A 12,551-nucleotide genomic window follows, 5' to 3' on the forward strand; every position below is an offset into this window, starting at 1 on the left:
AGCCGATCCCAGCTGACATCGGGCGTGAGGCGGGGTCCACCCTGGACAGGACGCCAGTCTATCACAGGACACATAGAGACGAACAGAGACAGACAACCATTCACACCTACGGGTGATTTAGAGTCATCAATGAACCGAACACCTGCACGTCTTTGGACTGTGGGAGGAAACCGGAGAACCCGGAGAAAACCCACGCAGACACGGGGACAACATGCTAACTCAAACAGAAGGGCCCCAGCTGGGATTCAAACCTGGAACCCTCTGGCTGTGAGGCGACAGTGCTAACCACCAGACCACCGTGCATTTGAGGCGATATGACAATTTTAATTAAAAACCAAAACTGACGGGTTGAGTTGCTGCTTGGCGATTGTCGATCTCGACGTCACGACTGTGTCGGCATTTAATGTCACGAAGATACGATCGATTGTGTTCCTACTGTCTTCTCTATCCATTTGAAAGTTAAAGTTTCTTCTTTTCAGACACATTAGTTGTCCGGTAAGGACGTCCTCTTCCCTTTCCTTAGCTGACAGTTTGAACTCCAGCCGTCCTCAGAGCTGCTGTTCTCTTCCGGGTGTGACGTGTTTTACGGAAACAGCCGACCCGGTTGTGTCCGTTCCTCGCTCTGGTGCTGATGGCAGAGAACAGGGACGAGGGGGCACAGTTGCTCCCACACACCTGGGACACTATTCTCTGCCAGCGGTGGAAGAAAACAGCAGCTCTGAGGAAGGCTGGAGTTCAAACTGTCAGCTAAGAAAAGGGAAGAGGACGTCGTTACCATACGACTAACGTGTCTGAGAAGGAGAAACTCTAACTTTCATTAAGACACGATTCCCCTTAAACGATGATGAATCACATTGAGTTACGGCTCAGAGCTCTCACGGGAGTTTCTCACTCGCCTTTTGTTTGTACGCTGTGTGTCACATCCTCTTTAGCGGAAGAGATTTGCTCTTCAAGCATTCACTCATTCACGCAGAGAGAGAGAGAGAGAGAGAGAGAGAGAGAGAGAGAGAGAGAGAGAGAGAGAGAGAGAGAGAGAGAGAGAGAGAGAGAGAGAGAGAGAGAGAGAGAGAGAGAGAGAGAGAGAGAGAGAGAGAGAGAGAGAGAGAGAGAGAGAGAGAGAGAGAGAGAGAGAGAGAGAGAGAGAGAGAGACAGACCAGATACACGAGGAAGGGGACGGCGGCGCAGGGAGACGGGAATGAGGGGCAATGAGTTCAGTGTGTGTGTGTGTGTGTGTGTGTGTGTGTGTGCGGTGTGTGTGTGTGAGCCAGTCAGCAGTGAGCTCAGAGCTTCATGCTGACATGCAGTTGCCATTGTTGTCGTAGCGACACAGTGAGCGGGTTCAATTGGAAACTCATGTTTGCTTTCAGCTTCGTCTGTTCTGCTGTGTTGTCCGACACCTGTGTGGTTGATCTACGGTCTACATTAAATAGGAAGTACCTCTAAGTTGGGAGTGAAATGTCTTTAATCTATGATATTCTTTAGTTGCTGGCGAGTGACGCATTTGAGCTGAGTACTCAGTCTCTCAGTTACCAGAGTAAATGATATTCGTACCTTAAAGTAGCTTCATTCCTGAGTACGTGACGTGGTGCTACTCCGGGACGTGACTGACTACACGTGATGGAAATCAGAGATGCTTAATCTGGGATAGTTTACTTTAAAAAGTAGACAAAAGTCACAATAATTGTTATATCGATTGCAATACTTTAAAATTGTGATCGAATTTGGAGAAAAGTGCATCGTCCCAGTTTAACTATGTGTAGATTTGACTCTACTCTCTCGTCTCAAATGCTTTCTGGTTGCATTTACACTTTGATTTGATGTCTGACAGCTAATCCAGTCAAACCTAAATGATCTCCGTGTGATAAATGTTAAAGTGTTGAGTCTTATTGTGATGTTTGAGTTTGCCAGCTCTGCTCAGCATCGGCCATCCCAGCTGATTAAAGGTCAGCTTATCCGGTGGCAGAAGAATGATGACTGTAACGAGATGTTATTATTTTTTAATCCATCATTCGTTTCCATGTTTCTTCCAGGGCAATCAAAGCGTTCCAGGAGGTGCTTTACATCGACCCCGGCTTCTCCAGAGCTAAAGAGATTCACCTGAGACTGGGACTCATGTTTAAAGTCAACACAGACTACGAGTCGAGCCTGAAGGTACGTCTGAGCGGCTGGAAATACTCTGGGATTGTGTAACAGACAGAAAGAAATGGGAGTCATGGTGTTTTTTTGGATTTGGACGGGTCCAGCAGGGCCTGATAGAAAGCTCTAGAACCAGTTATCAGGCAGGAGCTCACTTTTAACTTTGTAAGGGAACATTATTGTGGTCGGTTAGAACACGAAGGATGCAGTGATTTGTTCTGTGATGTTGATAATTAACTATTTAACAACAGATTTTAATGCCATCAACTAAAATGAAATGCAGCTCATGGGGGTGAAACATGCAACCCCATGTGCCTTTAAGGGCGCATTCCCACTGTGCCTCCGTCCCTTGCCCCAGCATGTGTCACGGCTAAAGCCTGGTTCCTTTGACTAGTGTGAGTGCAACCGTACCGCGTCTAGGAGCGGCACGCTTGTCGTCCACGGCCCGTTTGGGAGAGGTGGGCTTTAGTAAAGCACGTTTGCACGTGTACGAGCACGAGCGTGCGCACGTGTACGAGCACGAGGCCTACGGCGGTTCTGAGGTCATTTCCTGTGCGCCTGTTGGGACGTAGAAAAAAGAAGGAGGGACCATGCGCGGACATTTCAAACAATGGCGGTGAAAGGTTCACGTTGGTGTGATGTGGAGGTGGAGTGTTTACTGCAGATTTGGTCGATGAAAAGATTCAAAAACAGTCGACAAGACGCACGAAAACTCCGAGGTCTACGGAAAGATCTGGAAACAAAGCCACGCATCGCCATGACGTCATCAATGCGTGTGACGTGTTACGGCGTGATGACGTATAGGCAGCAAGAAGCATTCTCCGAGGCCCAGGTAGTGTGAGTACAAACGGGCCTGGAGGGGGGGACAAGGACCCTAAAGCACGGGGCACGGGACGGAGGCACAGTGGGAGGGCGCCCTTAGTGGAGTTTAACACGGGTAAATAGCATTTACGCCGCGTGTCTGTCTGGTTTACCGTGTTGCTCCGTGGGTCTGAACTGTGAGCGCTGTCCAGACGCAGCTGACAGCGTGAACGTGGTGGTTTGGAATAGAGCAGAATGAACGCAGCGCGAGTGAAACAGAGCGACGACGACAGGCAGGAAGCTCGGTCACACTTGTATCAGAAATATAAAGAACTGAATATCTTTGAGTTTCAGCACCTGGTGGATTTCATTTACATTTCATTTACATTTTAGTGCCGTACGTTTGTTGGATGACAAAAGAAAAGTGTGAAATGACAGAGATACGAACAGCTTTAGGTGAACACTGCAGACCCAGTTTTACGATCTGCCAGCGTTTAATGTTCCTGGCTCCGGCTGTTTTCACGCTTCAAACTGTATTTGAAGCGAGCGATAACAGCATCAGGTGTGGAACAGAGTGGGACCCTTCTCCGTCCGTGCCGGTCTGTGTAGTGAACCTGACGTGGATTCATAGACGTCTTCACAGACTTGACCTCCCTCATCCCCGGACGAACAAAGGCAAGGGGATCGTCTGTCCCGCCTGTCTGAGCTACGCCCCGTCTACTATCTCCTGACACCTGTGAGCCATAGATGTCCCCTCGCTAACGGAGGGCTTTCTGAATGGGGCCTATGGATCTATTGTTGTCTGAGAGTCCTGGTGCTCTGCAGGGACAGGCCGCTATCTGATCCCGGGCTTTGTCCTCCTCCAGACATCCTGCGCTTGAATGCATTGGCATACTTTGTCCCTGTGCCCCCCAGACCTTCGATCTAGTAACTTTGGAGCGTGCAACTTAGCTTTGAACATCAGCCGTATTTTACAGGCGTAAAGACAACACATTAAAACAAAACATGAAGCCGAGTTCACGGGGAACTACTGTCTGATGCATCTGCAAAAGACGTGAACGCACTGTAACGTGAGGTTATTCGCACACATGCTCAGGGTTCCTGCACATCCTGGAACATCTGAAACATCTGAAATACAGTTTTCAAGTCATGGAAAATGAGAGAAAAATTAAAAACGACCTGGAAAATCATGTGTAAAATAAACTCCACTGTTTTTCCCTAAACTACGTTCATGCTAACGTTCCAATGGTGGTTTATGGACGAGAGTATTTTGAACGTGTTGCGGAAACAAAATAAATTGGGCATTACCGTATTTTTCGGAGTAAAAGTTTAACCGGCCGAAAATGCAGAATAAAGAAGGAAAGAAACATAAATAAGTCGCTCTAGAGTTTAAATCCAACACCAAGAAACGACATTTCATCTTGAAAGGCAATTTAAAATAACTAGAACAGAGAACAACAGGCTGAATAAGTGTTTACGTTATATGACGCATCAACAACGAGCTGAGAACGCGCCTGGTGTGTTAACGTAACATATTACGGTAAGAGTCATTCACAGAACTATAACATATAGAACATCTCATTCACTCATTCATCTTCCACCTCTTGTCCCTGTCGGGGTCGCTGGAGCCGATCCCAGCTGACATCGGGCGTGTGGCGGGGTCCACCCTGGACAGGACGCCAGTCTATCACAGGACACATAGAGACGAACAGAGACAGACAACCATTCACACCTACGGGTGATTTAGAGTCATCAATGAGCCGGAGAAAACCCACACAGACACGGGGAGAACATGCAAGCTCCACACAGAAGGGCCCCAGCCGGGATTCAAACCAGGAACCCTCTCGCTGTGAGGCGACAGTGCTAACCACTACACCACCGTGTAGCCCCCATATAGAACCTGCTCTACGTTTACCAAACACTCTGTCACTAATCACTGAATCCACTGAACTCTTCTTCCTCGTGTCCCTTCTGAACAACTCCGCCAACTCAACGGTACGGAAGTAGCAGCTAGCATCTTTTTTTTCACGATGCATTTCTGCCATGACCCGCCCCCGCCGAGTTTTCATTAGTTGACGTGTGTGTGTGTGTGACGATTGCTGATATACGCCGAGTCTCTTACGTGACTGAGATAAATAACAGCCCGGGCTATTGTTTGATATTTTACAGTAATGTGTTAATACTTTCACACATTAGTCGCACCCCTGCGGCCAAACTATGAAAAAAACTGCGACTTATAATCCGAAAAATACGGTAGATTATCCTTCAGTGTTCGTCCCTGATGACGGGTGACTGTGGTGGTTTTTCTGCTTCTGGGATCAATTTGAACAAAGAACGAGAGATAATTTCATAAACGACGCGTCTTTTTAAATCATACTGACAGAGAGGAACGTATTTTTGTGTGTGTGTGTGTGTGTGTGTGTGTGTGTGTGTGTGTGTGTCTGTGTGTGTGCGTGCGTGTGTGTGTGTGTGTGTGTGTGTGTGCGCGTGCGTGTGTGTGTGTGCTGATTATCGAGCTGGTAAAGTATTGAGCTAAGTGGGCTGCACGTGCTGCACGTCCTCACTCCGTCTTGGACGCAGCCCTCCCTCTTCGCACTGGCTCTTTGCCAGCGACACACAGGCAGAATCTCACACACACACACACACACACACACACACACACACACACACACACACACACATGACTGGCCCAGTTTTCTACAGGGAGGGGCGGTGCACGGTTAGAGGAGCAGAGATTAAATAAAGGTAGAAGAGGGAGAACTGAGAGAAGGGAAAACAGGAAATTGTCAGGAAAAGATCATTTGCTGCAGATGATGATGATGACGATGATGATGGTGATGGTGTGTGTCGTGAGGAAGGGGCTGTAGACAGATTAATTCTTTATATGAAGGATGCACGTTTCACGTTGCTTCCTCTTCATTCATCCCCCGTTCCCTTGAAGCACAGTGGATAGAGGAAGAGATTGAGAGGCAGACACTGATGGAGAGATGCATGAGAGACACACTGTGACCCAACGAGGAGCCGGCAGCTGCATCACTGAGCTGTAGCTGCACAATGTGAGAGAAATATGTTATTGCAATGATTTTGACTGATAGATCCCTTTGCTAAGCTTCTCCCTAGCAACTGTTACTAGGAAAAGGAAGCCTGTCCGAGCAAATGAACATGTTCATATGAACCTGCAAACACCATTTTAGAGCAGCGGTGATAAGAGTTCAAGTGTAAAACCGGCACAAAATCATCCCATGGTCTTTTTCGGCACATTCTTCAAATAAGCCATCGAGACAGAAAAGTGAGAGATTCAAAGGTCTTTTTTAACCACAAATGCTGCTGAAAGTAACAGCAAACCTCTGCAGCAGCATGAGAAGAGTCCCTACACACACAACAAAGCGTCATCAGCGTAGTTAGTGAAGCCAGAGTTTATTAAAGAGTGTTTTAAAGACTTACCTACTGGCCCCTGTACCAGCTCCTCTCATAGTAAAGTCCATTACAGTGGAAGGAGCCCATTGGTGCTTTGTTGTGTGTGTAGGGACTCTTCTCATGCTGCTGCAGAGGTTTGCTGTTATTTTCAGCAGCATTAGTGGTTAAAAAAGACCTTTGAATGCCTTCACCGTGCTGCCCCGAGCTAACTACTGTTAGCCACGTGCAGCTGTTAGCGACTCTCCCGGATTTCTCCGTTAATAGTTGTTACACAAATAAAACTGTCTCCATGGATTATTTGATGAGTGTAAGTGCCCAAAAAGACCATGGGATGAAACTGGGCCTTTTCCATGTGGATATGACTCTGCAAATGTACTCAGAAGGCTGCTTTCCTCAACTAATCATTTTTATTAAAGAATATTTAACATTATTATACATACATTGTCTTAAATAATTAACACTGAGGAAATTAATAAATAAAATAAATAGCTTGATACTCATCTGGTTGAGTATTGAGCTAAGCTCGCAGTGACACTTTCCTCAGACTGGCAGCTGATCAGTCAATGCAGTTACAGTTATTAGGTTTAAAACACGCAATTTAAACAACTGTCTCTGCAGGTTAAACTTTGCCAAACCTGACAAAAATAGACTTGCAGCATTAAAAAAAACGTCTTGATCATGATTAAATAAAATAGAAGCGGTCTGTCCCTTGAGATGTGTGAGTTTTTTTTAAATAAAAGCTTCTTAAAACACTTTTTATATGCGTTGCAACAGATATTATGTAGGGTTTGCAGTTAAACACCAAAGAATCCACACTGTAACAGCCCAAGTTCTCTTCTGTAGAAACAAACGTTGCATAGCGGGAAACCTTTACGACGATATGATCGACACCAATACGTCTGTGATAGGACGATATCAAGAGACTGGCTCGACTGAAAACTGCATTTTCTTCTAACTAACGATTCAACGATCACCAATATAATTGGCAGTTTACTTTTTTATTAGTGGATGAATTGTTGCAGCTCTACATCCCCTCAGTGGCTGCTGATTTAACGCGTGTGTGCAGAGTATATATATATATATATATATATATATATATATATATATATATGTATATATATCTGTGAGGTGATGAGTTGTCTCTGTAGCTGTACAGAAGAGCTGTGAGCCGAGAAAGGAGGTGAGATAGAGGGAGGAGGGGGGGAGAGGTGGGATGGTGTGTGCTGCCTGTTCCAGCTTTGAGGTATTGTGTGTCATCTCTCTCTCTGCACTCTCCACTGCAGCCGTCTGCTGAATAGTAATCAGTGACACCAGGATAGAAGAGGGGGGAGGAGGGGGAGAGGGAGAGAGAGAGAAAGATAGCAAAGAGACGGAGAGAGAGAGAGAGAGAGAGAGAGAGAGGGAGGCGAGACATGGGGAGGGAGGTGGAATGCCAAGCTGACAATCCTGCTGCATTATCTGCCCGGTGGCAGAGCGAAAGTGTGAAAGGGAAGGAAGGGAAGCGCAGGAGAAACCTCCAGGAGGATGCAGTGGGCTTCCAGGAGGAGTGTGTGACGTGCCGGCCATTTAGGTAATCTGTGTGTGTTGTGTGTGTGTGTGTGTGTGTGTGTGTGTTTCACTCTCTGACATCAATGCGTCCAGCTGTGATGAGTGTGTCTGAGGTTTTGCGGCACGTGTTAAGTGTATGAAGCTGTTTCACCCCGGTGCGGATACGGTATGAGGTGATATATTAGGCTTTTGATGTTGAAGAGTAGAGAACAGACTGTACTGCTGCTGCTGCTGCTGGTGTGTGTGTGTGTGCGTGTGTGTGTGTGTGTGCGTGTGTGTGTGTGTGTGTGTGATGCTTGCAGGAGTGGTTCTCCTTCAGGAGCTGTGAGTTTTTCCTGACCCAGATAAGAGGAGACACTGGTGGAGTCTTTCTTTAAATGCATGGAGCGACTGTGTGCGGCTGCATCGGTTCATGGTGCAGCTCTCAGTAACCGTCACCTTGAAGCCACCCACGGGTGCACGGGGGCTCCCTTTACAGATTAACAGGATCAGACACCTCGCTGGGAATTGAGTATTTTTCCCTGGATGCGCTCGGTGAGGGGTGCACGGATGAATCTGGATCGATCGTATTGATTCAGCAACCAACCGTCCGCAGAGTGAAAATATCAGATCTTTAAGACACTTTCAAATAAATGAATTCTGTTTATTTAAAGGAAGATTAAAATGCCTGGAAGCTCATTCATAAGCCGGTTAAATCATGTTTTAGTTTGTGTTCTTGAGTTAAAGGTGAAGATGATGTTGCTTCATATCGATCTGAGCCGCTGAATATAATTAAAATATAATTGCACCATGGCAGAGTTTGTGATGTCAGCGATTATCGTGCTCAGGCCCGGGCCTCATGTTCTATCCTGATATAGATAAATATATATATATATATCATAGATCAGACCGTTCGGTTTATGAGGTGCAACGTAGCGTAAGCCTTCATGACCGCTGTCCTCTGTCGTATCCGTCTCGGCGCAACGTCTCCGCGCTACTTCTCAGCGTTACGTCTCCGTGCTACGTCTCAGAGCTATGTCTCAGTGCTACGTCTCAGCGCTACGTCTCAGCGCTACGTCTCAGCGCTACGTCTCGGCGCTACGTCTCAGAGCTATGTCTCAGCGCTACGTCTCGGCGCTACGTCTAAGCGCTACGTTTCCGTGCTACGTCTCAGAGCTACGTCTCAGCGCTACGTCTCAGAGCTACGTCTCAGCGCTACGTCTCCCCGCTACGTCTCAGCGCTACGTCTCAGCGCTACGTCTCGGCGCTACGTCTCGGCGCTACGTCTCGGCGCTACGTCTCAGCGCTACGTCTCAGTGCTACGTCTCGGCGCTACGTCTCGGCGCTACGTCTCAGCGCTACGTCTCAGCGGTACGTCTCCATGCTACGTCTATATGGCAGGCCGAATGTGCCACAATTCGTGCGTGACTTTGCGCGTCCCGCAAACACGGCCACAGCGCTACGCACGTTCCCGCTACGCACGCTATCGTTACACTCTTCTTCGTTGGTTTTTTGAATCCTCTTGGCAGCAGCGCGTTAAGCTCTGCTCGGTTTGTTTGTTTCTGTGGTTAAATCACATCAACGTCTCTTTCTGCTCTGAAAAAAAGAAAAGTTGACAAAGAAAACCTTCAGTTCACCAGAGAAGTTTCTGTCTCTGTCTCTGTGAAGCCTGAGTTTACTCTGCAGCCATATCTGTGTGTAGAGAGGAGAGGTTGAGAAGGCATTTTCAGAAACATCCCGCTACTCTGCTTTTGTGTTACGCTCGTTTGTGTCAGAAGAATCTAAAAGAAATAAAAAAAACCCTGACCCGAAAACCGTGACATGAGCCGAACAGTGGCTTTGTGACCCGTTCCACGTTAGTGATGCACTCATGGGCTGATCTGTCCAATGACCCTGGGTGGAGATATTGGCTCGCAGCGTGCCACGCCCTGGCAGCCCGGCTAAGCCTCTGCAGACATCTGTCTCACCCGGCAACTCTCAGTTCACATGATGGGACGACAGGGAGCCGTTAAACCAACTGGATGTCAGCGACTCGTTTTTTTGTCGGGACGTGAGGAAGGAGGGATGATTGGAGCAGCACGAGTGATCCAGAGACGAGAGTTTCTCAGGTTCAGCCCCTCGAGCAGCCGGTGTCCTCTCATGTTGCGGTCAACAGGGTTCACTCATGGTTTGTGTGGATCTTTCAGCAAAGCAGACCGGAGTGAGAGACGCAGAGCATCAGGACTTCAAGGCTGCAGCCGCACTGCTACGTTTGCATTTAAAAGTGAAACAATTTTTGATGTTAACGCCAGGGCTGCAGCTATTGATTATTTTAGTAATTGAGTAAAACTAGAGATGCATACGACACTCAGCCTCCTGAGTCCGTCCTGATCTCTGAGCTCTGCTGTGTTTCACTCTCAGATCAGTCTGGTGACGTCAGAGCAGTTTGAATCAATCAGCGTTGGTTTCTTTGGTGGATTGAAGTGAAACAGGAAGCGACTGTTGAGTGTGAACAACATGGAGGCTTCCACGGATGAGATGAGCAGCTATGGAGCGAGCCGCTCACTAACTCTTTGTCCTCTGGATCCTTCTGTTGAATATGGACCGGGCTCCTGAAATTGGGCCTTTGATCCGTAAATTCACGTTAAACACAAAGGGAAAATCTCCTTTACCCACATGTTGTTTCCTTTCTGAGCTTTGCCTCCCCGCTGTTAGCACGTCACACGCTTCACTCATCTGGTTGGTTGGTTTGGCCCGTGTGTTGGTGACTGACAGATGGTTTATCCAATCAGCAACCAGGATTTTCACCCCTTCACAAAGTTCTTTAAACCAGAGTTCAGATGGATCTGCTTAGAACAGGAGATCCAGGAGAATCAGTCCATCTGGAGGAGTCAGGTTATACTACAGGTGCTATCGTGCTGAGCTAGTTGTTCCACACTGACCAGAGTTTTCCTTTAGTTTCAGTTTGAAATGATCCCAAACTTTGGACTTTCTGTTGTTTTCTCCGACCCGTCTCTCCTCCCCTCGCTGTTTTCTCTGCACTCTTCCTCCACGGTGTAATCGGCACCGACATGTCTTCTCCCCTCCATGTGTCAGCCATGGACGTGGAGCCCGTTGTGCAACCGTGATCATCCACGCAGAAACGATTTCCTTTTTGTATTGTGCAGAAACAGTCGATCATGTTAAAAGTTGATTTCAGTTCCTAATAGACCTCATACATACATACATTGTCTTTAATTGTCAACCAATTCTAGAAATGAACACTGAGGAAATTCATTCATTCATCTTCAACCGCTTATCCCGGGGTCGGGGTCGTGGGGGGGCTGGAGCCGATCCCAGCTGACATCGGGCGTGAGGCGGGGTCCACCCTGGACAGGACGCCAGTCTATCACAGGACACATAGAGACGCACAGAGACAGACAACCATTCACACCTACGGGTGATTTAGAGTCATCAATGAACCCAACACCTGCACGTCTTTGGACTGTGGGAGGAAACCGGAGAACCCGGAGAAAACCCACGCACACACGGGGACAACATGCAAACTCCACACAGAAGGGCCCCAGCCGGGATTTCAAACCTGGAGCCTTCTCGCTGTGAGGCGACAGTGCTAACCACCAGACCACCGTGTCGCCCCACACTGAGGAAATGAATAATGAATCAATAAAATAAATAGCTAAATACTCATCTCGTTGAGTATCTTGTTGAACTGCTAACCAATAAAACAAATATAGTTACAATAAACGTCGCTTTCTGGCCACGAAAACCGCGTGACAGAGGTCATCACCGTCATCACAGCATTAGTTTTTTCCGGTGAAATTCACAGGAAACAATTTCAGTTTTCTGTCTTCCTCCACTTTGTAATCGGCACCGACACGTCTTCTTCACGCCATGTGTCAGCTATTGATGTGGAGCCCGTTGTGCAACCGTGATCACCCCTGCAGGAACGATTTCCTTTTTGTGTTGTGCAGAAACAGTCGATCGTGTAAAAGTTGATTTCAGTTCCTAACAGAACTCCTCTTCTCCCTTCTTCTCCGCAGCATTTTCATCTGGCTGTGATCGACTCCAACCTCTGCACTTTGTCCAAAGCTGAAAGTAAGTGCCATCGCTCTGATCACCAGAGGCCACGCGGACAGCGGCCATACGCGCCTCTGTGTAGCGTAGCATTAGCTTTGTTGAAGCAGCTTGTCACATATTGAAAGGGCACGGGGATATTTCTGCAGAGCGGCTTTTCCTCTGTGCTCCGTCTCCCCGCTGACTGGGGTTGCCTAGGAGACCGCACACGGAGAGAACTGGAAGGGCTTGCGAGCACATTGCACATGCACACTGTGATTTCAGATTACATGCACCCCCCCCCCCCCTCCCATCTGTGCTCCACACTGTTTACAGTCTGTACCCTCTGAGGTCCACGAGGTGACTTTGTTATACCCCTGATTTTTGTTGTTGTCGTTGTTAATTCTTCTTTTCTTGTCTCCTACAGTTCAGTTCCACATTGCTCATTTGTATGAGATCCAGGTAAGCGATCAACCTTCCTTTGTTTTTAAATTTAGGGCGGTTTAATGTTATATTATATACTCTTCTATAGTCCGCTCTGGAGGTTAAAGTGTTTTAATGCACTGTTCCTTTGTTGATTGTTCATTTATCTTGTGATATAGAGTCAACCCTCAGAGACCTCCATGTTAAAGTGCCT

The 12,551-nt window shown here is 47.4% G+C and overlaps 1 protein-coding gene and 1 long non-coding RNA gene across 3 annotated transcripts in view; both read left to right on the plus strand.

Moving 5' to 3' along the window:
- Positions 1–12,551, plus strand: part of LOC310952953 — a 403,897-nt gene that overhangs the window by 193,866 nt on the left and 197,480 nt on the right. The window lies entirely within an intron of this gene.
- kdm6a (lysine (K)-specific demethylase 6A) overlaps positions 1–12,551 on the plus strand; it is a gene marked incomplete at its 5' end in the record, with an annotated part of 46,960 nt that overhangs the window by 13,844 nt on the left and 20,565 nt on the right. For both annotated transcript variants that reach the window (XM_083921756.1, XM_083921755.1), the window contains 3 exons: positions 2,032–2,152; positions 11,902–11,956; positions 12,342–12,376. In XM_083921756.1, the coding sequence (XP_083777882.1) occupies positions 2,032–2,152; positions 11,902–11,956; positions 12,342–12,376 (211 nt within the window). The remainder of the gene's footprint in view (positions 1–2,031; positions 2,153–11,901; positions 11,957–12,341; positions 12,377–12,551) is intronic.

The sequence above is a fragment of the Echiichthys vipera genome (assembly GCF_963691815.1).
Source record: "Echiichthys vipera genome assembly, chromosome: 10".
Lineage (NCBI taxonomy): Eukaryota > Metazoa > Chordata > Actinopteri > Perciformes > Trachinidae > Echiichthys > Echiichthys vipera.